The sequence below is a fragment of the Cotesia glomerata genome, linkage group LG9, assembly GCF_020080835.1.
Source record: "Cotesia glomerata isolate CgM1 linkage group LG9, MPM_Cglom_v2.3, whole genome shotgun sequence".
NCBI classification, from domain to species: domain Eukaryota; kingdom Metazoa; phylum Arthropoda; class Insecta; order Hymenoptera; family Braconidae; genus Cotesia; species Cotesia glomerata.
This window is the reverse complement of record NC_058166.1, coordinates 8,855,971-8,881,683: the sequence shown is the minus strand read 5'-3', so window position 1 is coordinate 8,881,683 and position 25,713 is coordinate 8,855,971. Positions and strand designations below refer to the sequence as shown.

The following is a 25,713-nucleotide window of genomic DNA, read 5'->3' as shown; positions in this document are numbered from 1 at the left end:
TTTCTTACTTAAAAACGAATATAGTCCCGACTTTTATACTACTTTTAAACACACGTGATTAAAATTGTTTAGTATCACATCCGCTGGATTCCATTGTTCTTGCATTCACATTATTTGACACAACCACACACACACACACTAGCGACATAGACCCGATAGTTTTTAATCGGACATCGCGGCGACGAGAATGCCAAACGTGTCAGCGAGGTGTGCAAGCTTGCTTTTTCAAACGTCATAAATATCACTCTCGCATCACGGGATCACGGTATGCCTTTTTGCAGATTGATTCATTATTCTCAATCTCAAAGTAAAAACTCCTTTAATTTAAAATAATTACATTACAATACTTTGAATATAACAAACAACAGACAGTAGAATTTCGATGTTTTCGTTTTATTAAATTTTAATATTTGGCTAAAGCAGCAGTTGCGGGCTGGTGGTTGCTGGTTGGTTATTATAGAAGATAAATTATTTATTTCTCTTAAAACAAAGTCGTGGTATAATAGATGTAAGACAGTTATACCTGCTTGAGTTCAGGTTGCCGTCCTACTGATTATTTCACCGTCTCCAACGATAAATTCTCAACGTCCTCGGCAAGATTCTAATCTCATTCTGACTTTCGATGCGTTGTCGTGAAACACTGGAATGCCACTCTTTGCCTTCACATGGATATATCTTACATCGTTTATTAAAAATAAAAAACCCATAAATTTTTAACATTTTTTTTTCGGCTGAAACTTTATATTTAACTTTAAAACTAAATTTTATTTAACTCAATCGTTTTATAATTGTAGGATATTTTTTCGAAATATTCTGCAGGAATTTGTTACGTACTACGATTTCTTCTATTAATTATTATCTCTTCCGACTAAAAGTTTATTCGAGTAATTAATTTCCTCATTTTATTTTTCACAACTCATAATGCGAAGCATCAGAGAATGTTCTACGATCGAAAAATTTTTTTTCATTTTTTCTCTAACTTTTTTTGTTTTTATACTCTTCTCTCTTAAAATGAATCAGTGAATTTCACTGATTCATTTTAAGAGAGTTGTTAGTACACTGCCACCAATATAATTTGTATACCATCAAACAAATAATTCAATCAAGATTAACCATCTAATTTTTTAAAATTTAGTATCATATAAACGAGAAAATCATTATAATAAACTAAAAATTTGTTTCTAGCAAGCAAGAGAAAAATGTTCGTAGCTTCGAAACACGATAACTTTATAAAATATCCAATATTTACGTCATTATTTTGTCCAATAGACCCGTTTTGTCTCTTTTGGGATTTCTTATCTCAAATGGCCATCTAACTCGATGTTATTTATTTATAATTAATAAAAAACTAAACTAGTAATTTCTTTGCTATCTTTATCATACATAAAACATACAGGGTAAATTTTGTTCCTAATGCGCATGCACGTTATAAAATCAGCTGGTACTAAGTTAAGTTAGAGAAATACCGCGAAATATTTGAAATATAAATTATGAGCCTTAATTATATTTTTGAATTTTCCAAACTCTTCATAAAAATAATAACACTAAATTTTTTTTTTCAATTTCAGCGTCAATACTGTTTGCATTCCCGGATCAGATGACAGTGAAGAAGGTGATCAAAGCTTTACCACGTGTTGGAGTAGGCATCAAATATGGAATTCCACAGACTAGGTAATGGCTAATGGCACTATATATATATATATATATATATATATATATATATATATATATATATATATATATATAGCGAACATTTGGCGAGAAATCTTTTCACGTTGAATTCACAACTCGTTGTGAAGGGTATCCATTCCTACGATTGAAACACGTTCAACGCATTCCACCATTTCTTTGTCCCTTAAGAACCTTAGTTCAGCCCATATCCCATATCCCTTATAATATTGTATATACCTTGTTTCTCAGTGTATCTAGATGTTGGTAACTCTTTACATATATACAAACAAACAAATATACAGCAACAAGTATTAGAGAGAACGAGTCTTTCGCGAAGCGGCGAGAACATAGGCCATGGACCATCCATTAAACTCTCCTACGTAGCAAAGCGAGAGTAGACCGGCGAGAGATACGACGGTAATAAATATACGCCGGTCAAAAGAGAGATACGTTCGTTCCAGAGTCCAGAGACTTGAGACCTGAGTCCAGTGTCCAGTGTCCAGTCTGATCCACCATCCAGCGTTAAACTTTTACCATCCACCATCCACCGGTTGAGACTCCAAGCTCCCTTGGAGATTCGCTACGAACAGACTCGCCAATACGACCAGCTTTATATTAAACTTAAATTATTTAACTTACTGTCATGATCATGAAAAAGACATACGGCTTCAGTACAACTGCTGATACTTATAACGAGTATCAAAAGATGTCACGTGTCACTTTAAAAAGTGGTTGTTATTTTTATCCGATTTTTCCGCTTTTTATAATTTATACGTCCGGATGAATCTTCGAATGATAGTTGGATGGAAACCTTTTTTTTATATGACTTGATATACGCCGAGAATTTGTCGTTGCTCTTTTTGATGCAGTCCCAACTGTTCCCTACTCCCTTTGCTTATTTCTTCTTACAACTTTAGCTTCCAACTACTGTATTTACAGCCTAATAAAATTATTATATTATTATGGTTCATGTTTTTGCTAAAAATAATAATAAATATAATGATAATAATGGTTTATTTTATAGGAGGGCTTCTATGATGTCACCGCGGCAGCTTATGAGGAATTCAAATATGACGCAAAAATGGCAACGAAGGGAGATTTCTAATTTTGAATATTTGATGTTCCTTAATACTATTGCTGGTGAGTATTTTTTTTATCTTTTAGAAGATTTTTTTGCAAATCTACCAGTTTTATATTGTAATTTTAAGGAAGTTCTATAATTATTTGTTTTATTTTTTAAGGCAGTATTCTTTGAAACTTTTGTGAAATTTTTATTTTAAATTCTTGCCAGTAAATATATTCAAAAATATTTCCAAAACTACTAATCAGGTTGTTCTGAAATTTCAATTTCATACTCTGTACATCTGTATCAACTGGTTGATCTAAGATTCAAGCAGTAAAAAAATATTCAATTTTACGCTATTTTGTTATTTTTGAATTTAAATTAAAAATCCTACTTCATCCAATTGCTGATGATATAATAAACCTAAAAATTCAAAATTTTTTTATTTTAAATGATCTATTTTTGAAATTTAAATACCAGCGCAGGCTCAGTTACTAATCAAGGGATCGTTTTCAAAATAGTGTTTTGGTATTTGTAAAAAGACAAAAAAATAAGTAACGAAATATTTTTTAATATATTTCAAGAGTGCATTTAGTAAGCCTAATAAACCCGACATCAATATCTATATTCATAATCTGATGGAATATTTTCAAAAATATCCTTTTTTCGATTCTACAAAGTAGAATACTGCCTTAAAGAAGACTGAAAAATGACAATGGCTCGAAAGCTTATAAATTTATGTATGGACGTATGTATGTATGTATGTATGTATGTATGTATGTATGTATGTATGTATGTATGTATGTATGTATGTATGTATGTATGTATGTATGTATGTATGTATGTATGTATGTATGTATGTATGTATGTATGTATGTATGTATGTATGTATGTATGTATGTATGTATGTATGTATGTATGTATGTATGTATGTATGTATGTATGTATGTATGTATGTATGTATGTATGTATGTATGTATGTATGTATGTATGTATGTATGTATGTATGTATGTATGTATGTATGTATGTATGTATGTACGTATGTATGTATGTATGTATGGATGTATGTATGTATGTATGGATGTATGTATGCATGTATGTATGTATGGATGTATATATGTATGGATGCATGTATGTATGTATGTATTCATGTGTGTATGTATGTATGTATGTATGTATGTATGTATGTATGTATGTATGTATGTATGTATGTATGTATGTATGTATGTATGTATGTATGTATGTATGTATGTATGTATGTATGTATGTATGTATGTATGTATGTATGTATGTATGTATGTATGTATGTATGTATGTATGTATGTATGTATGTATGTATGTATGTATGTATGTATGTATGTGTATGTATGTATGTATGTATGTATGTATGTATGCATGTATGTATGTATGTATGTATGTATGTATGTATGTATGTATGTATGTATGTATGTATGTATGTATGTATGTATGTATGTATGTATGTATGTATGTATGTATGTATGTATGTATGTATGTATGTATGTATGTATGTATGTATGTATGTATGTATGTATGTATGTATGTATGTATGTATGTATGTATGTATGTATGTATGTATGTATGTATGTATGTATGTATGTATGCATGTATGTATGTATGTATGTATGTATGTATGTATGTATGTATGTATGTATGTATGTATGTATGTATGTATGTATGTATGTATGTATGTATGTATGTATGTATGTATGTATGTATGTATGTATGTATGTATGTATGTATGTATGTATGTATGTATGTATGTATGTTTTTTTTTTTTTTTTTTGTAAAGAGGTACGAAAAAAGATCTTCAAAAGACACCGGTATCGTTAACTCTGCCGCCCATCTTCCGGCAGATATCGATAGTCGGTAGTGTGGAGATTTTACCCACTAAAAACATTCCTCTTCCCCTCTCCCTAGATGGTACGGGAGGACTGGATTGGAACCGCGTTAGCATTACTTCAATCCAGTCGTGCTGCGTCTCACGACGCCTACTCCTGGCTACTGGTCCCTTTCTGCGATTTTGTCTTTCAGGAGGTGCTGTGCATAAACTGCAACAGCTGACCAGTTTTCCTCTTGTTTGATCATATAGGTCACCAGGCTTAAGGGGAGAGCCTGGTGCCTATGATCTCTTCAGTGTTTCTTCTGTAGTCCTTCCATCGAGCACACCTCGAAGAATGTGTGTTCGGAGTGGTCGATTTTATCCGGGCAGTATTTGCATGTTGGTGTGCTGTGCAAACCCATCTTGAAAAGATAGGCATTGAACTGCCCAGGTCCCGTCAATAGCTGGGTCAGGTAAAAGTCCGTATCCCCGTGCTTCCGAGAGAGCCAGACGTTGATGTTTGGGATCAGGCGCGCCGTCCATCTGCCCGTCTCTCCCGATGTCCATCGGTCCTGCCACTCTTGCTGCGTTTCCGCCTTTATCCTCGTTCTTGCGTCCTTCATGTTATCATCACTGTCTTTAGCGTCATAGAGTTTTGCTCTTTCGAACGCTAATAGGTCGATGGGCGCGGCTCCTGCAATGACCAATACAGCCGCTTCGGAAACTGTGCGGTAGGCGCAGGCAACCCTGAGAGCGCCTCGCCGCTGTACTGCTGCGATCTTTCGCCGGTAGGTCTTCTGCTTTAATATGTCTGCCCATATCTCCGCTCCATAAAGCAGTACCGAGTGGACTGCTTCTAGAAGAACTCTTCTCATTTCAGTTCTTGGTCCCATGGTGTTGGTCATAATTGTGCTAGGCTAGACACAGTCTTGCTGGCTTTCTTGCATGCACTGTCGAGGTGTTCACGGAAAGATAGTTTCTCGTCTATCATTACCCCTAGATACCGCAGGGCCCTTGTTGACGTCAGCGTTGTTCCTCCCATGTCCATAGCGAATGGTTTTGGAAACCATTTTTGACGGGTCAAAACGACCATCTCGGTTTTCTGTTTGGCGAGTTTCAGGTGATGCTTATCGAGCCAAGTCTCGACGGTGTCGATGGTTTCCCGAACTAGCAGTTCGGCCTCTTCCACGCTGTCCGCCACTATAGTGGCTGCAACGTCGTCTGCAAAGCCTGTTAGCTCTACTTGCTCTGGCAACGGATTTCAAGAAGCTCGTCGTAGTCTGCGTTCCATAGATCAGGCCCCATTATTGAGCCTTGCGGCACGCCAGCCGTTATGGCGTATTCTTGTGGGCCTTCAGTAGTTTCCACTATTAGCTTTCTATCGTCAAGGTAGTTGTCGACTAGTGCCAGATTTTCTGGCTCCGCGTCAAACTTGTGCTCCAGAGCGTCTAAAATGTCTCCCCAATTTGCGCTGTTAAATGCGTTTTTGACATCTAGCGTGAGGAGAAGACATACTTTACGAGCTTTGAGGCTACCAGACCATGCTTGTGTTGCTGTCTTTATGACTTTCTTGATCGCTCCGACTGTCGAATGACCTTTCCGGAAGCCATGCTGGTTGGTGGCAAAACCTCCAGCACGGTCGATGTCGTCGCGAAGTCTCCCTTGTATGAGCTTCTCGAGCAGTTTTCCAGCAATGTCTAGCATACAGAGTGGTCTAAACGACGAAGGTGTTATGGGTGTTCCCTTACCTTTGTCCAAGAGAACCAATCTCTGCCGTTTCCAGACCGCGGAAAAGGTGCCAGTTGCCAAGCATGCGTTGTAGGTGTTCAGGAGTAAGTCTGGGTATTCCAGGGCTATAATCTTGATCACCGATGCCGGGATGCCATCAGGTCCAGGTGCCTTTCCTGTTTTGAGTGACTTGGCCGCGTCTTGTAGTTCCTTACATGTAAAGGATGTTACTTCGCTGTTTTTAGTGTAGTGTTTCTTCTCCCGCGGCGGGTGTTTGGGAGAAAGCTCCGCTACAATGCTGTCCATTAAGGCTGGAGACTTCGGTGCCTCTGGTCAAGCCTTTTCAAGTCGTTTGGCGACAATTTGGTAGGGTTTACCCCAGATGTCATTGTTGAGATCGTTGCAGATCTCTTTCCATAACTTTGCTTTACTTGCTTTGATGGCTCGATTTAGCATTTTTTGGCCTGCTTGTACTCTTTTGAATACAAGTCCTGGCTTGGGGAGCGTTTGGCGGCTCTCGTTGCGCGGCGACGTAGTTGATGGCACATTTTGCGAAGTTCCGCTATGTCTGTTGACCACCAGTACGCCGGCCTGCGAAAACTCCGGTTTTTCAACCGCGGCATAGAGGCGTCACATGCGGCGGAAATCTCCTTCATCGTATTTAGTACTGTCCTTTCTGTCTCGCTGCAAGTATCCGGAGTCGGGTTGTTCTGAAGGGTAGACCAGCTCCGTGCAAGTGAAGCTCGCAGTGCCTCTGGATCAAGCTTTCTGACATTTCACTTTCGCTTAGAAAGGTCGTGTTGTGGTACCGAAGCAGATGCCAATCCAACGTTAAATGTCACGAACTGGTGATCACTGCCACTGTATTTTTCGGATACTGTCCAGTTTTCAATCATGTTGGCAATTTTTGGAGTCGCCAACGAAATGTCGAGGATGGACTCTTGGTACCCCGGTCTTCTGAAAGTCGTGGTGCTCCCAGTATTTAGCACTATGAGGTCGAGTCTAGCCACGACGTCAGCGACCTCGTTGCCTCTGGTGTCGGAGAAATCAGCGCCCCATTCAGCCGATTTAGCATTGAAGTCACCAGCTACGATAACTTCGCCGTCGAACTTAGTGACCGCATCTTCTATATTTGCGAGTTTCTGTCGGAACACACTAATCCCTTCGTTAGGTGAGAGATAGACGCTCATGAAGTAGGTTGTGGGGTTTGAATCCAGACAAAACCTGCTCCACCTCCGCTGTTGTTGACGGTAACGTTCTTTGTGTTCACAATCCAAATTGCTGCCGTGCCCGTTTCGTCTGCGAACCATGTTTTACCTTCGATGTTTAGATATTGCTCGCAGATAAAGCAGACGTCAATTTTATCTTCGAAAACACGCTGGCGCAGCAGGTTTTGCGCCAAGGCGCACCTATTCAGGTTGCCTTGTAGTATGCGTGTCATTTCTGACCTTTCATGGCTTCTGCAAGTGCTTTGCGGAATGCCTTACACGCTCCAGTGCCAGAAATATGGCATAGACTATCCTGGGCATCTTTTGTCCGAAGCACAAAGGAAGCATTTTAACTTCTCCGTGCAGTTTACGGCCTTGTGGTTCTCTCCGCCACATTTGTAGCAGCACCTGCTTCTGTCTGGTCCCGCACACTGACGTGTTTGGTGTCCATAACCAAGACATTTAAAACAACGTGTTACTTTTACTACTGGGCGTATACGACAGTTCACCAAACCGATCCGTATACGGGCCTTGTCAAGGGCCTTAATCGCATTGGGCTCGTCTAGTTCGCAGAAGGCTGCCCGATTACCTCGTGGTGTGGGTTTTGTCAAATTTACCCGTTTGACCTCCAGGTTGTCAGTGAATTCACGTTTGAGTGCTTCACGGACTTCGCTCTCGGTAGAGATTTCATCTAAGTCGAGGATCTCGATCGTTGTTGTTGGTGTTAGCGTCTTGACTGTGCCGATGTTTGCAGTGGCTGCCCTTACTGCATCGGTGAATGCCTTGCTGTCTTCGGACTTTCGAGCCATTTCAAGGAGAACGCCTCCGTGTTTCGTCTTTTAATAGACCTTATGTCTACGCCCGTCTCGACAGGGCTTACCTTGGCCTTGATTTCCTTCAGGAGATCGGCGTATGTTCGCCCTTCAGCTGGTTGGACTAGGACAGCTTTAGTTCTTGTCTTCTTCCTCCTTGGTTTCTTGGAGCCACCGCTGTTTGGCTGGTCTTGGGCTGTAGCAGTTTGAGTCACTGGCTCCTGTTCTTTCTTTTTCTTGTTTTGCCGAGTCACTTTGGTCCAGGTATCATCCCGGGCTGTCTTTTTCTGTGCTGGCTTGTCAATATCTGAGGAAGGGCTGGGCGTGGACAGCGGCCTCTTCTTGTTGCCATCTCCTTGCTGTGGTAATTTCTTAGGAGTGGTCAGAGGTGGCTGTGATTTTTTGTTCAGACTCGGAGATGTTTGAGTCGTTGACGCCGACTTCGTTGGTGATTTGTTGGCCAGCCTATATGCCGTACTAATAGACGAAACCAATTTTCTGATCTCATGGTGGAGATTCTTTTTGTCTTTTATGAAGTCGGCTAACTCATCAATCTTGTTGCCGAGCCTTTCCATTGGTGACTGTTGGCCGGTGACGGTCGGTAGAGAGTTCATTCTTCCTCGGTGGGTTTGATTAGTGGCAGGAGCAAAAGGTCCTCCACTTTTTGAAGGAATGTTGCTCAGCTGTCCGTTCTCTGCCATCTGGGCTGATTTCGTACTCCCTGTAACCTTGCTAGCATTGCTAGACAGCAGAGCCATGGGGTCTACTCCACTGTTCAAACGGTCGCTTGATAACGACAAGTTTAGGCCCGTTTGCACGCCTTCTCTCGCCGGCACTGAGGTATCCATCCTCTGTACTGTAAACGATGTTTGAAAATCTTCTGACATTTCCATATCATCTTTTGCTAGGTTTTGGTCCACCCCGAGTATTCTGTTTCCTCGGTACCCGACGCATCTGACGTGCAGATATGCCGGGCATTCCCCTATCCGCCACCTGAGGAGGCGCCCGATGCGGGACCCAGCAAGCCCGACACGGGATGTATGTATGTATGTATGTATGTATGTATGTATGTATGTATGTATGTATGTATGTATGTATGTATGTATGTATGTATGTATGTATGTATGTATGTATGTATGTATGTATGTATGTATGTATGTATGTATGTATGTATGTATGTATGTATGTATGTATGTATGTATGTATGTATGTATGTATATATGTATGTATGTATGTATGTATGTATGTATGTATGTATGTATGTATGTATGTATGTATGTATGTATGTATGTATGTATGTATGTATGTATGTATGTATGTATGTATGTATGTATGTATGTATGTATGTATGTATGTATGTATGTATGTATGTATGTATGTATGTATGTATGTATGTATGTATGTATGTATGTATGTATGTATGTATGTATGTATGTATGTATGTATGTATGTATGTATGTATGTATGTATGTATGTATGTATGTATGTATGTACATTTTTTGTTCTTGGTCCCATGGTGTTGGTCATAATTCGTGCTAGGCTAGACACAGTCTTGCTGGCTTTCTTGCATGCACTGTCGAGGTGTTCACGGAATGCATGCATGTTAGCAATAAAACGCGCCAAGTCTGCAGGATTGCGCCCACGATTCTCAACCGATCTTGATGAAATTATGTGTAGTTATTTTATGAACAAATACAGTGATCAAATTTAAATATCAGCAATATCGGTCGGTCAGTTTGCAAGTAGTAAGCGTTTATAAATTTTTTGATCTCCAAAAAAATGGTAACTTGGTTAATTTGACCGAATAATTTTCAATTACAAAAATTGCTTAAGTTTGTAAATTTTTTTAAGTTTTAAATGATATTCTTTAATTTGAGCTATTATTTTTCCGGTTTTTATGATTTCTTCAATTTATTTCGTGACTTAAAAAATTTGACACTTTTTCAAAAAATGAATTTCGGATCTTTGTATTTAAATAACTTTTATAAAATTAAAAAAGAAAAATTGTAACAAAAATTAAGTTCAAATAGAACAATAGTCAACAATTCAAATTCAAATTCCTCCAAACCTTAAAAAAACCCTAGTCTCTCCTTTTACAACTCTTAACATCTCAACACACGGGCGAATGGATTCTGTCTTAGCGTATTAGGGATGTTCTCAATCAGCCGTTTTTTTCTATTCCCTTGTACCATACCCTATCTCAGCTCACTCCATTTCGAGTAATCCCTATCCCGGCGTAATCCTCAGGGAACTTTTCCTCCCCGAAACCCGAGGCATTCCCTTTGTTTTATTTCCTTTTGTCTATACACAAAAAACAACTGTACAAAAATCCACATATTAATCCTCAATTAAACTCAAACATACAATTATGGTTTATAATTAATATTGAATAATATTAATCATTTTAATGATCCAGAAACGTTGATAACGATGAAACCGGACGTGTAATTATATTTGAATCCGTAGCGGAGCCGTAGGCGTTGCGCTATTTACGATCTTTATATATTAATTGCGTAAATAAATAAATTACACCAATGGTCATTTTATTCTCGCTCCAGCATATACTTTTTTTTTTACTTTGATAAATAGAAAATACACATACAATTTTATAGTTTGCTGTCTGCAGTCAAGTGAATCGATGCAGACGAACCGGTCTATCTTTTCATAAAATTTTATGTGTAACATAACATGCAGCTATAACTTTCATCATACATTATTATTATTTTTTTTTTTTAGCTTTTATTTAAGTTACATTAAAAATAAACAATCAATTCGAATCAATGATTTACTATTTAAATTAATATCAAGAATTTAAAGCCGGATGTACATTAAATTTTATTTGTGCAATAAAACAATAATAAAACAAGCACATACAAAGATAAAATAATAACAAAAATAATAATGAACAAACAACCAAATGTTGAGAAAAATTTTTTACCAAAAACTTCTAAACTACACCGTGTATCTAGCAGCTGTCGATATATATTACGGTATATGGTAGTATCTAGAAAAAAAAATTTATTGCGCTCAAATTTCCGTTTTTGTAGAAAACATTGGAATGATTCCGATTCCTGTTCTTGCTTGATATATGTTATGTTCTATGTTTAATTTTTTGTGGGGAGTGATAATTTTGACGTCGTCGAGTGTCATCCGAACATGGGATTAAGAATGAGTCTGTCTGGTTGACGGTTGTAGGTACTGTACGATATACTTATAATAACGCAACAGACGGAATAAGAATAATAAGTCTGGGATGTACGGGCATTAAATGCTCATCTTTATTTATTTATTTATACATGTATGGATGGTGGAAAAAATTATAATAATAATAATAATAATAATAATAATTAAAGTACGTGTATTATCTCGTGTGTGTCGCAACATACCGGTGTCATAGTTTTCCCGAAGAGTATTCGCTCACGCCGACGCACGCATTAATAATCACTTTGATGCAGTATTAGTATTATTATTATTATTTCTGAGGGTATTACGATGTGAATCATCGAGTAAAGGTTGTGATTTATTGTGTTATTGTCTTACATAAACATTAAAATTATTATTTTTTAAAATCATTAATGGCTTAAGAAAAATTTTTTTTAATTTTGAATCGTAAATTTTTATAAAACTTTTTATTAATTCTGAATCTTTAATTTTTGTCAAATTTTTTTTTGATAACCATGTATAATTTTTGGAGTTTCCTTTCTAATTTTTCTCAAATATAAATAATTCTTTTCATAATAAAAATAATTGTGAAGAAAATTCTTTTTATTAAAAGAAAAGATGTATAATATTTAAAAATTTATTTATATACGTATAACATCAGTTAAGCCTAATGTTGAGTTAAAAGTTAAATGATAGAATGAAAGTGAGATCTCGTAGTGACAATTTCAGAAGCGATTAGCCGTCATGCTTTGAATTATGTATCTACTAAATGGAGTATACCTCGCCCCATTGAGACTCTCAACGAGTTTTAACGTAAAAATAGAATGCACTTGACGACGACACTTTATGTATGTTTTTTTTTTTCTCTTTCTGTTTACACTTTTCAATTTATAATCTCTGTCCCTTTAATTTATTACCCACATTTTTTTCTAGCAACCAACTTCATAATTCATTAATTATTAATAATTACTTGTTATTTTTAATTACAGGTCGTACATACAATGATTTAAATCAGTATCCAGTGTTCCCGTGGGTACTAACTAATTATGAGACTAAAGAACTGGATTTGAGTTTACCCAGCAATTATCGAGATTTATCAAAGGTATTTTTTTTATTTTTATGAATTTATTACAATTGGTTTTTGACTAATTATTAAAAATTGATTTTAATTTTTTGTAATAAATTTTTTCATTTTATCAACAAAAATTGGCAATTAATTTTTTTAATCATAAAATTAAATAATAAAATTTTTTTTTGCATAAACGTAAATAATAATAATTCAATAATTCAATGATTCAATAATAAAATTGAATCTTGTGCAGCCAATTGGAGCACTAAATCCCAGTCGACGAGCTTACTTTGAAGAGCGTTTCCAAAGTTGGGATAACGACAGCATTCCACCGTTCCATTACGGTACTCATTACTCCACGGCTGCCTTCGTCCTTAATTGGCTTATTCGCGTGGTGAGTTTACACACCATATTATAACACAATTTGTATTAAAAAATCTGTATGTACAATCGATATCGATACAACAAGATAATTATCGATAGTCTACAGTAATAGTAAATACTAAATAGTAGTTAAAAAACAAAATAACAAAAAGAGTATCAGTATCAGTAGCAACAACAGTAGGAGTAGGAGCGACGATAGATAATAAATTAAAAAGACACATTTAGTAGTAAGTTAACACTAATTCGGAGGCGTTAAAATACCCAGGAGTCGACGGCGATGCTTGCCACTCCGTTAAATATATACATCTGTTTAGTACAACACATTTTCTTAGGAATCTTCTCTCTCTCTCTCTCTTTTATCCTAAAAGTGACAACTAGATATATCAACAGTCTGCGTTTGAAATTATTTTTATTTTAAATAAATAACTGATACACACACTTTTCATCATCTTATTTATTGCTCTTTTCACTTATCCTAAGCACAGATTTACTCTAATCTATTTCAACTCTGCCATACATGCATTATTTATCTTCATCAAATTATAACATTTTTCCCTTGAAATTAACGCTAAACCTATTCAAACATTTAAGACATACAAAAACAAATATATTTATTTTTATTTATGACACAGCGTGGCTTTTACTCTCAAACTCTTTTAAAAGTAAATCTTTAAGTGGTCTTTTAGAAGTTACTTTTTTTAATATCATACGATTTAAAAAAAAAATATATATATATATATATATATATATATATATATATATATTTTTTTTTTTCAAGCATCTGTTGTTAATAAATCTGTGTTTTAGGAACCAATGACTACAATGTTTCTGGCACTCCAAGGTGGGAAGTTTGATCACCCAAACAGACTTTTTTCTTCGATAGCCCTATCATGGAAAAATTGTCAGCGAGATACATCTGATGTGAAGGTTTGTTCTTAATAATAAATAATTATTTATCTGTCTATACTAATAAATGAGGAGATTTTTTTTTAACCCTAATAAAGATGCAGCGTGTTTCGAAAAAAGTTTTAGCATACAAAATAAATGCTCAATTTCTCATTTGTAACCTTGATATTTTGATTGATAAAATAATAAGTTTTAATTATTAATACGTTCTTTCGGATTGTCATTTATAGAAAATAAAAATAAAAATTAAATGATTTATTTGAATGAACATTTATTTAGTAAATGGTATTTAATTTAAAATGGAATAAAATTTAAATAGTTCATAACTTTGAAAGTTTATTTTAAATACAAAGCTCAAATTGAGTAAGGAATTTCATGAGTTTTCATAGCAGTATTTCAATTTTTGGATAAGCTGGAGTAAAAATAAACTAAATATAATATATATCTCAAATTATATTTATAGAAATAAATGTATTAGAAATAACTACACAGGTATTGTTTAATTATTGTTTATTGATACAAAGGAAATCAAGTATAGTAATTAATATCAAATTAGGTACACACAGAATTTGATTAAACAAACAATATTAAATTAGATAAAATTGGTTAAATTCACAGAAATATAATGATAAACTATTTTCTATAAACTGACTATTTGGACAATCGACAGTTACATCTAGTACTCTCGGTACTCAGTATACCCCTACTATTTTATTAAGGGTCAAGGGGTAGTGGAGGGAAACATTGCCAGGTATACTGAATGTAGGACTTTGTACAGTGACGTCGTACTATACAATTTTTATCTTAAATAAATCTAAATATTAATTCTAACGAAATGAAGAGACCTTTTTAATGAATGCGTTATCGAAACAAATTACTATACCAATAGACATCTGAATAATCTCATAAAATGCTCAGTTAATTAATGTTTTAAGTTGATAATATTTTGTCGATATTTTGTTAGTGCAGAAAATAATAACTTTTTATTACAAATCGTTTCTTTGGTATTTTTATTCAAGTAAATAAAATGCAATAATTTTATACCGCGTTACAGATGCCATAAGGGCGTATAAAAATTATACGCCCTTATGGCACCTGGGAACTATAAAGGCGTATAATAAAAATTTTATTATTTTTTAAAAATATAAATTTTTAGTAATATAATTTTTTAGTAAAAACAGAATTCCGCCGCACCACCACCGCAACACCGCTGCACGACTTTTTAAGCGCCGCACCACCGCTGCACTACAGCCGTGACAATTTTGATTATTTTACAAGTGCCGCACTACCACCGCACCAGCGCCGTGACAAGTAAAGAAATTTCTATTCGCCGCACCACAGCTGTGACGCGCCCGAGTAAAAATAAAAAATTATTATTTTTTACGAAAAAATAATAAATTTCGTTCGACCGCCGCACCACCGCCGCACCATACCGCTGTTTGGTGGTATATATACATTGAAATGAAATGTTTGTTGATTATATATTCAAATAGCTAAACTAAATTTGTTAATTAAACTACGGCTTGAAGCGCAGTTGGTAATGTTCGAGACTTTCATGCAGACGACCCAGGTTCGAATCCCATTGCAGTTTAATCTTCATATAAAATTTTTCCAGGATATTTCGATAAACGTGCTGCTTCTGTTTAACCCAGGAGACAAAATTAAAAATCTACTTCAACAATACGACTAAAAAAATAAATAATTTCACGGTACTTCGGCCAGATTACAAATTTTTTTTTTGTTTGAACATTAGGCATTTGAATGAAAGGAGGTTGAACAATAAGGTCTAACATTAAAATTTTTAGTCGGATTATTTATTAATTAATTATTGCGTGATAGATTAATTATGATACCATTTTTTGTGAAACTGTAGGTATGATTTAGCATCGATGCGGCGGTGGTGCGGTGATGCTAGGAAAAGTAAATTTTTAGCGTGCGGCGTAATAGTCCGCCAAACGGCGGTAGTGCAGCTGTAGTGCGACGGTATGGTGCGGCTGTGGTGCAGCGGTGGTGCGGCGGTCGAACGAAATTTATTATTTTTTCGTAAAAAATAATAATTTCGTTTTTACTCGGGAAACTACGTTGATTCCTGAAAAAAAATTTTTTATACGCCCTTTTGGCTTTTCACCGAGACCTTTTACCGGTATACGCCCTTATGGCATCTGGAACGTAATATATGATTGACTAATTTGATATTTTTCAAGTAGAATGGCATCTTAATTACGATTATAGAAATGTTAATTTACAAAACTAAAAATCATTTTATTTTTAAAGATTGACTAATCCGACATTTTGAAAATATTAATAACTATCTATCCTTGCAAACAAAAAATAATAAACGTTTTAAAAAAGTTTTTAACAACTCAATTACGGATAAATGTTGATGTAATAAAGAAAATTATTTTACTAAAATAGCAAACAACATTCAACTCAAGCCCAGTGTACATGTTGATTGAAAGCTATTATAAATACAACTGATTAACATTTTTTTTAATTGCAGGAATTAATACCAGAGTTTTTCTTCTTACCGGAAATGTTGGTTAATAGTAATCGCTATCGCTTAGGTCGACAAGAAGATGGAAGTTCTGTTGGTGATGTTGAATTACCACCATGGGCTTCTTCACCCGAAGAATTTGTCCGTATTAATCGCATGGTAATTAATTTTAGCTTTACAATATGTTATTTATTTCATAATACTTATTCAAAATTTATTTCCAACTTAAAATAGATATTGTTACTAATAAAGTTATCTTACAGGCATTAGAGTCAGAATTCGTATCGTGTCAACTTCACCAATGGATCGATCTAATCTTCGGTTACAAACAAAGAGGTAACTTTCACTGCTACTCACACCATCACTCTATAATAGAGACATCTTTTGCCTGATAATAATATAACAAAAGATTACAATGCGTGGAAATTAAATTAAAATAAAGATTACAAGAATAAGAATGAGCGTCAAGTTAAATTAAATTCTGTTTGGTTATAATTGTCTTAGGCGCCTCTATATCCGGCGCTTCTACGAATGTTGCATACATGTACTCACGTTCCCATTATAAAAAAAAATGAAACCTAAGGAAGTGTCATTTGGCTTGTGCGCGTATGGAAAGAATTAGGTTTTTACTTGGCTTCCTCCTCATATACTCTTATTAATAATATATATATATATATAGGTATATATATATAGTGGTACTTGTACTCGTGTATCTTAGTCCCAAGCAATTAAGCGCAAGTAAGCTCGACAATACTCATAATATGTAACACATTCGGTAGACTTTCAATGAAAAATTGAACGAAGAAAGAATCTCTTCTAAAAAGTTGATGGCCGGATGTCGTATCGTTTTACATCACTTCTGTGACTATTTTATTCGATTGTTGATTGGTCGACTGAGATAGTGGCGGGATTTTTGAAAGAATGAAGGTGAACGAAGCGAGCGTGTTATGTCTAGTAAGAGTAAAAAAATAATTTTTTAAACTGACACACGGAAAAAAAAATTTCGTTCTGGTAACCTAACTGTAGAGTTACCACAACTATACACAGTTTGCTGTTCGTTGTAGAGTTACAGTAACAAAATGTTATTTAGTTCTGATAACTCAATGTTGTTGAGCTCTCAGAGCTCTACGGGATTGTTCTCAGAGCCAAACGGTATAGTTGGGAGCGCTCTACGTTGCGCAGTAGTGGAGTGCGCTGACATATTTCATAATCTTCGAAAATGACAAACAGAATTATTTTGTTACTCATCCATATCATTAAAAATATATGAGGACAATTAAGTTTCCAGTTTATTTATTTAAGGAAATAGGTTTTTTTTTTTTGTCAGATTGAATTTCGTTAGAACTTTTGTATTTATGGTTTTTCAAGGTTCATTTGCAGTGACTGTTAATTTAATTTATTAGTTGAATATATTGTGATAAGTGATAAATTATCGGAATACATTAAAAAGACCCCATTTAACACAAAATAAAATTTGTTTTCGTTCTTTGTATATCTTTTATTGTGCATATACGGTAGTAGTGATTTTATGTCCAATATTTATTGATATAATTAAGAAAATAAGATAATTTTGTGACGACCATATTTTTATTTTACAAATAATTTTTATTTGTGATATAAGTTCTATTATTATTTTATTTCTATTATAATACTATTCTTATTTGTCATATAGAATTATTGTTGGCAATATAAATTCATTCTGCCGCATTTATTTATTAAATTATCAATGCTAAATCGTAAAAAAAATTATTAAACAGACTGCCAAAAACTTGTTATAGTCTCAGAACGATCCTGTAGAGTTGTGAGAGGTTAATAACGTTTAGCTCTCAGAGCTCAACGATGTAGAGTTGCAGGAGCGAAACGGTATTGTTACCATAAGAATACGTTAACCTACTGGAACTTTTTACAACTAACTAACTACTATAGAGTTCCTATAGCAAAATTTTTTTCTCCGTGCACTTTTTATTTATTTTAAGTTCTTATTTAGGTCCAGAAGCAGTCAGAGCAACGAATGTATTTTATTATTTAACTTACGAGGGAAGCGTAGACTTGGAATCTATTGTGGATCCGGTTATCAGAGAGGCCATTGAAAATCAAATAAGAAATTTTGGACAGACACCGTCCCAGTTATTAATGGAACCGCATCCACCAAGAAGTTCTGCAATGCATTTAGTAATTATTTATAAACTTTCTGGAAATGTTTTAGCTGTTGAGAATTAAAAAAATATTTATTAAATATTTATTCATTTCAGTCACCAATGATGTTTTCAAGCATACCAGATGACGTTTGTATGACCATTAAATTTCCGTCAAACTCACCGATTTGTCATATATCTGCAAATACCTATCCACAGCTACCACTGCCATCTGTAGTTACTGTTACAACTGGACAACAGTTTGCAGTCAATCGTTGGAATACTAACTACGCTGGTAATATAATTTTTTTTTATTTAATATATTAATAAAAAATTAATTTATTTTAAATTTCAAGCAGATCGAGATTTTTTATAAAATAAATTTAATTAATTTCAGCATCAGTACAATCACCCAGCTATGCAGACACACCACAAGCACAAGCTATTAATCAACCATTATCAATGGATCCTGTTTTGTGTAAGAATAAATTATAATTACTTAATTTACGATAATATTTTAAATTGAATAAATAAATTATTGTAGCACAAACAGCAAATAGTTCAAACCCGGCATTAAAGCGACATTTGGGTGATAACTTTAGCCAGAAATTGAAAATAAGAAGCAACTGTTTCGTAACGACGGTCGACAGCAGATTTTTGGTAGCATGTGGCTTCTGGGACAACAGTTTTCGTGTCTTTTCTACTGAAACAGGTAAACTATTTGATTACAATGTCTAACTACTTAGTTAATGATTAACTAACAACCTACAGTTATTATATGACTGCCTAAAATTATGACTTATCGATTAAAAAATTTTGATTTGATAATTTTTTGATATTTTCAATGACTACATGCATTGTTTGAGTACTTTTGGAAGAAATTTTAAAAATAATATTGTTATGACGGGATCAATCACCGATAATTTAATGAAAAATATGATGAAACAAACTTATTATATAGAACTAATAAATTATTCCAAATTTCTTCAGAAACAACATTAAAAATTAAATATAATCATAAATGTATAAAATTGTGAAAAGGCACAAATTCAGGTTAAGACCATGTTGATGATACAAAATATAATTATAAAAATTATAAAATTATAAAAATCGTTTTTAAAATAAAAATGTGCCCTTCTAAAAATTTTCCTTATTTTCTTCATTATTTAGATGATAAATTGACTACCTTCGAAAAATTATCAAACCGTGAAAAGACATAAATTAGATTAATATTTGAAATACAACAATATTCAAGTATACAAAACAAAGTAAATAAATAAAAAAATTTTATCTCGCGCGAAATTATAATCTAGTTAAAACTACTCGGAAAATCTGTCATAATAAATTAACTATCCTAGAAAAGCATATGAAACTTTGACATAGCACAAATTCAGGTCAAGATTTTTCTAATTATACAAAATTTAACTAAAACAACTCATTTTAAGATAAGGTAAATTATTATTAATATTAATCTTTTGATTTATTTTCAGCAAAAATCGTTCAAATAGTATTCGGTCATTATGGAGTAGTGACATGTTTATCTCGGAGCGAGTGTAACATTACTTCTGATTGTTACATTGCGTCGGGTAGTGCCGATTGTACAGTACTACTATGGCATTGGAATGCCCGTACGCAGACTATCGTAGGCGAGAGTGAAGCACCGGCTCCTCGCGCGACTCTGACGGGTCATGAGCAGCCTGTTACTGCTGTCGTTATTTCTGCTGAACTTGGTCTTGTCGTATCTGGCTCCTACTGTATGTATTGTTTCTAATGGAAATTATTTTATTAAAATAAACAAATATAAATTAATTAATATAAATTTTCTTACTTTAGATGGACCAGTTCTTGTACACACGACATTTGGTGATTTACTTCGATCACTAGAACCACCAAGTGGTTTCATTTCACCAGAAAACATAGCGATGTCTCGTGAAGGTGTTATTGTTGTCAATTACGAACGTGGTCATATTGCGGCTTATACTATCAATGGAAAACGTTTGCGTCATGAGTCGCATAATGACAATTTACAAGTAATTTTATTAATTAATATTTGATTATATTTGAGCGATTGTAAAACTTTTATTTCGTGTATATCTACACGGAAAAAAAGTTCTGTCAAAAGTACAAAAAAATCCGTTAAGTATACAGTATTATTCCTATGAAGACTTATTAACAAATTAAAATTTTGAAAAATCTAATTTTTACATTATGAAAATTGCCAACCTGAAAATGTCTATTTTACTTTTAAATTTTACATTGAAAAAAATGTTAATTTAGCATTAGAAAATTATTAAATATTATATTGGAAAACTGTATTATATAAAACTGTCTAATTGTATATAGCCAAAACTCTTATATAATTTTATATAATTGATGCTTATAAAATTCTTATTCTCGGATATTTTATTTTTATAGATCTATTCTTGTAAATTTAACATTTTTTTTTATAAATACTTCCTTTTGAAAATCGAAGTTTTTTTTTTTTAAATATGACATTGTTTAACTGTGTAAGTTTTACATTTTCAACTGTCAATTTGATAGTTGTTTTTCGTATATATAACATTAAATTATCGTGTAATTTTTACATAGCTATTTCTGTGATTTTCACGTATCTTTTTTTTCGTGCATTAATTTAATCAAACATTGTTTTTTAGTGTTTGCTATTGAGTAGAGATGGTGAATATCTAATGACTGGTGGAGACAAAGGTATCGTCGAAGTATGGAGAACATTTAATCTAGCATTATTATACGCATTCCCAACTTGCGAGGGTAGTGTTCGTTCTCTAGCACTTTCTCATGATCAAAAGTAAATATCAACAATTATTTTTTTCACTATTTAATTTATAAATTGTATTAATCAATTACTAACTGTAATATATTTTGACAGATTCCTATTAGCTGGGCTCGCTAATGGTTCAATAGTAATATTCCACATTGATTTCAACCGTTGGCACCACGAGTTTCAACAGCGTTACTGAAATTACGGTTGCCTTTTCGTCCGTTATTAAATAATAATAACAATAAAAATAATAAATAAGTACTTAACAGTGAAGATAAATCTGCGGGCGAAAATACTTGGCAAGTATAAATAAACAAAAAAAAAGTATAAATAATAATAGCCGCAAAATTTTAGAGTAAGTAGGAAAAATTGTACTTAATTTTAAAAATATTTTTTTCAATTAAAATCACACCAGTGATATCGGTTAAGTACTTAGTAATAATAATGAATATAAAAATTAACTTAATAAATTAGTTTACTAAAAACTAAGCATTTAAACTGAAACCAGCAAATTTGTTAATTAATATTATGTTTTTAATGAACTATATAATTAAATGAAATAACGAAACATTTCGTCCGATTAGTAAAAAGCATTTGCTACGAAGCTTGATAAAAACTAAATAAATAAATAAATAATTATAATTATTTACAAGCTGATAACGGTAGCACAGCTAGTCAATTATAAATAAAAAAAAAATCTTAGATGATTTTATATAACATGAAAATATGAAATCATTAACAAGATGATCTATAAAATAAATTTTAAAAATGCCAAACGGTGCGTGAATTATTTTTGTGCACTTACGTACGTGGATTACATTAGAATTTAATCGTGTAAATATAATAATCTCGAAGTTATTATATAATAATTGAATAAATAAAATAAATGTAGGACTCGAGTACGTGTGCTAAAAATGTTATTGCTGTTTAAAAAATAATTTTCGTGGCTTAATTAATATCATCCACGTACGGTTATCGCACGAAGTGGTTAATTGCTCGGAGGATTTTAAAAAACAAAATACATAATTAAAAAAAAATTTTAAATCACTTCCTCGCCATTCCGATATCACGTCCTTTTTTATTGTTGTTGAAATATTATTTGTTTTTGATTTTTTCCTTTATTAATATTGTTTATTCTTATTTTTATCAAAGCCGTCCAGCTTATAACGTGAATGAATATTTCCTATTAATATTGTTCACATACAAAGTATACTTAAAACCAAAAATAAATAAATCAATGAGTAAATAAATAAAATAATGTACTTAGATTATTAATATTAATAATAATATAATAATATAAGAATAATAATGAATCATTTAAAAAAATTATTCACTTAAATTACTTAATATTTATTATAAAATGGCTATTCGCATCGGTACTATACAATGAAAACTATAGTGTAAATGAAGCTATACATGAACAATAAATTTACTACAGTGTAATGTAATAAGTGAGGTTATATACAAACAATTTACTTGAATTAGCGGTGCGAATAGCTTACTGAACAATAAATTGGCAGTTTTTAATTATTTATCTAAATAGGACGGCATGTGCTTTTTACAATAAATATTAAACTGCAAAAACAAATATATATATTGAATATTTCTATATAAAAATATAAAAAGTATTGATCAAGAGTATCATTAATTTTTTTGTACCATAAATGCTTGAAGTGAATGAAAGAATGTCTGTTAGGGGATTTTTAAATGATTAATGTAAATGAGACTAGTCTAGGGGCCACTCAATACAAAATCAACATTTACTGTAGTTATTATTTTTATTTGTTACCTCACTAATCAATTACGGCATTGCATCAGCGCCGAATTAACCTTGTTTCGAGCACACGCATCTAATCATTTTCTAACAATAGTCAGCTGTCGTTATGCTTTTTACACTTGTAGTAAATTAATTATTAAACAATAGAAGATGCATGTTAAATAATTTTATTATAATTTGAGTGAAAATGTTTCGTCGTACATATTTAATTAAAATAAAATATATATTAATATTGGTAAATAAAAAAATAACAAAAATGCTTTGTATGAATTGACTGGTTTTTATTCAGAAAACATTCCAGTTGCATTTGTATGATTAATTAATACTGCTCACAAGCTCGTAAAATTATTGCGGTTATAAATTATAACGCAGTAAACAAAAAATTTTTATATTTGTTTATAGAAATATATATATATAAATATATATTAATAATAATTGTAATTGTAAGATTAACAAATATATATGCGAGTGCTGTATTATCATGCAAAGTTGTTAGTAAATTCCCTCCATAATGCTAATGAAAAAATTAAATGAAAAAATTGAAAAAAAAAATTAATAAAAAAACTCAAATCAATTTCTGTCCGAACTTATTATATGAAATGAAGATACTTGACTATAAATATTGCTATTTTAAATAACGCTAAAATATATTAACGCTACGAGAGTTCGCCTATATTATCAGTTAATACTACGATAATAATATAATAATAATAATAATAATAATAATAATAATAATAATGTAATAATAAACGTACTTAATGAAATATTAACGGTTATCGCCGTTTTGTATATGCGAAACAAACTAGATTTGTATTATAAACAAAGCATGGTTTATTATATAATTAATGTGTAAACAAAGTAATTTTAATTCGCAATGATATATCAACTGTATAACCTGTAAAATTTTAACTAATTTGTTGCCATAAACATTACGAAACAAAAAAACATAACCACAAAAATTTTTTATTTGATGTGGTGCTACGATTAATTATTCATGATTAATGATGAATTAAATTAGAGAACAAAGTGCAATGAGCGTATAAAATAATTATTTGTTTTATTGATCGTTAATTTTGAAAAATCAGCTGGAAATGAAAATTAAGTATATAAAAATTTTTTTTATAATCATATAAAAGAATAACTATAAATAAATCGCTTTAGATTTTTTACCGCCGTAATGTAGAGTAAAAGTCGAATTATTCAATAGTGGCTCTAATGAAACTGAAAGAAAAAATAAGAAAACAATCCACACGGAAAAAAGAAAACTCGAAAAATTACAGTATATAATGCAACGTGGCGCTTCGTGATGAAAACTGGAAAAATTACAGTTTCTAATGTAATTATTACAGATTTTATAAAAATTACATTGTAGAATGTAATATTTACATTGAAAGCTCTGAATATTAAATTAAAAAATTGAATTTAGAAAATTGTTATTTCAAACTGTAATTTTTCTAGTTTTGATTACGACGGGACTGATTTTACATTTTATACTGTAATTTTTCGAGTTTTCTTTTTTCCGTGCACGGTTATAGGAAAATCATTGCTTGAATCTTAAAATAATTTGAAGGTAAATATATTTAGAGTGAATAAAAAAAAAACATTGTAGTTCAATTTTGTAACTTATATTAATTTGCACATTAAGTACTTAGATTGAAATTGCTTGAACCTAATATGTAAAAATGAATTTCTTTGGGCGGTGATTAAGATGAAAAAATATTAACTGTATGAGCTCGTTATAATGAAAAAAAAAATCGTTGCTAATTAAGAAAAAAAAAACACATAAGCTCTACGGCTTATTTTGTACTTAGAAATAATCATACTTAATGATAAATAATAACATGAATATTGAGTAATAATGGTGATTATTATTATGATTATTATTATTTTATTAGTGTAATGAAACGTTGTATTCTACTTTAAAGTGGATATATTTATTATTATTGATTTATTGATATGTAAATTATGATCAATAGCTAAATAAACGTAAAGTAAATTTGAATTTTGTGGAGTTTTTAAAAAACACAATTTTCGTTAAAATGGTAGAAAAATTTTAACTGGTTAAAATTTAATTGAAAAATACTGGAATAAAGAAGATAAAACTATGATATTTAGTGAAAAATTTTTAATGTGTTACTAGGCGTATATAGAGAAAAAATTTGATATTAAGTTTCAATAAAAATCCTTACCATTTTTAAAGGGAGATTTAAAAAAAACGTTGAAATTTAGTCGGAAAATCCTTAATATGTGCATTAACAGGTTGAGGAATAATGCAAAAATTTAATAAATTTTTGCCTGAATTCCCCCCCTTAAGTGAATTAATAATTTTTTTTCATTATTCCTTGAGAACATGTAGTACAGTCTGATATCGGTAATTCAGTCTTGACCAGTGACAACAAACGCCAATTAAATATATCGGTTTATTTATTTGATACACATGTAAAATAAATTAAAAGAGGTTATCAGACTTACTGTAAATACTCTAAGCACTGCTTAAAGAAATTAAACTATTAAAATAAAAGAATCAATTTACGAAGGACTGTTATTTACGTACTCCTGCCAAGTTTCATGATTTATTATTCAATAATTACTTGGTCAAAAAGCGTCCCAGTATTTTGTTTAAAATTTAAATATTGGCCTGTTCTACATGTTTTTAAGAGACGTTCTCTCACATGACAGTTTCA

The 25,713-nt window shown here is 32.3% G+C and overlaps 1 protein-coding gene across 11 annotated transcripts in view; it reads left to right on the top strand.

Moving 5' to 3' along the window:
- The window catches only part of LOC123271818 (neurobeachin), a 497,397-nt gene extending 473,816 nt beyond the window's left edge, over window positions 1–23,581 (top strand). For all 11 annotated transcript variants that reach the window (XM_044738256.1, XM_044738261.1, XM_044738253.1 and 8 more), the window contains 15 exons: window positions 1,569–1,671; window positions 2,696–2,811; window positions 12,475–12,587; window positions 12,808–12,948; window positions 13,746–13,865; window positions 16,345–16,497; window positions 16,602–16,674; window positions 18,326–18,510; window positions 18,591–18,768; window positions 18,871–18,951; window positions 19,018–19,185; window positions 19,964–20,227; window positions 20,307–20,503; window positions 21,128–21,279; window positions 21,361–23,581. In XM_044738256.1, the coding sequence (XP_044594191.1) occupies window positions 1,569–1,671; window positions 2,696–2,811; window positions 12,475–12,587; window positions 12,808–12,948; window positions 13,746–13,865; window positions 16,345–16,497; window positions 16,602–16,674; window positions 18,326–18,510; window positions 18,591–18,768; window positions 18,871–18,951; window positions 19,018–19,185; window positions 19,964–20,227; window positions 20,307–20,503; window positions 21,128–21,279; window positions 21,361–21,451 (2,135 nt within the window). In that variant the 3' untranslated portion in view covers window positions 21,452–23,581. The remainder of the gene's footprint in view (window positions 1–1,568; window positions 1,672–2,695; window positions 2,812–12,474; window positions 12,588–12,807; window positions 12,949–13,745; window positions 13,866–16,344; window positions 16,498–16,601; window positions 16,675–18,325; window positions 18,511–18,590; window positions 18,769–18,870; window positions 18,952–19,017; window positions 19,186–19,963; window positions 20,228–20,306; window positions 20,504–21,127; window positions 21,280–21,360) is intronic.
- The last annotated feature ends 2,132 nt before the right edge of the window (window positions 23,582–25,713 follow it).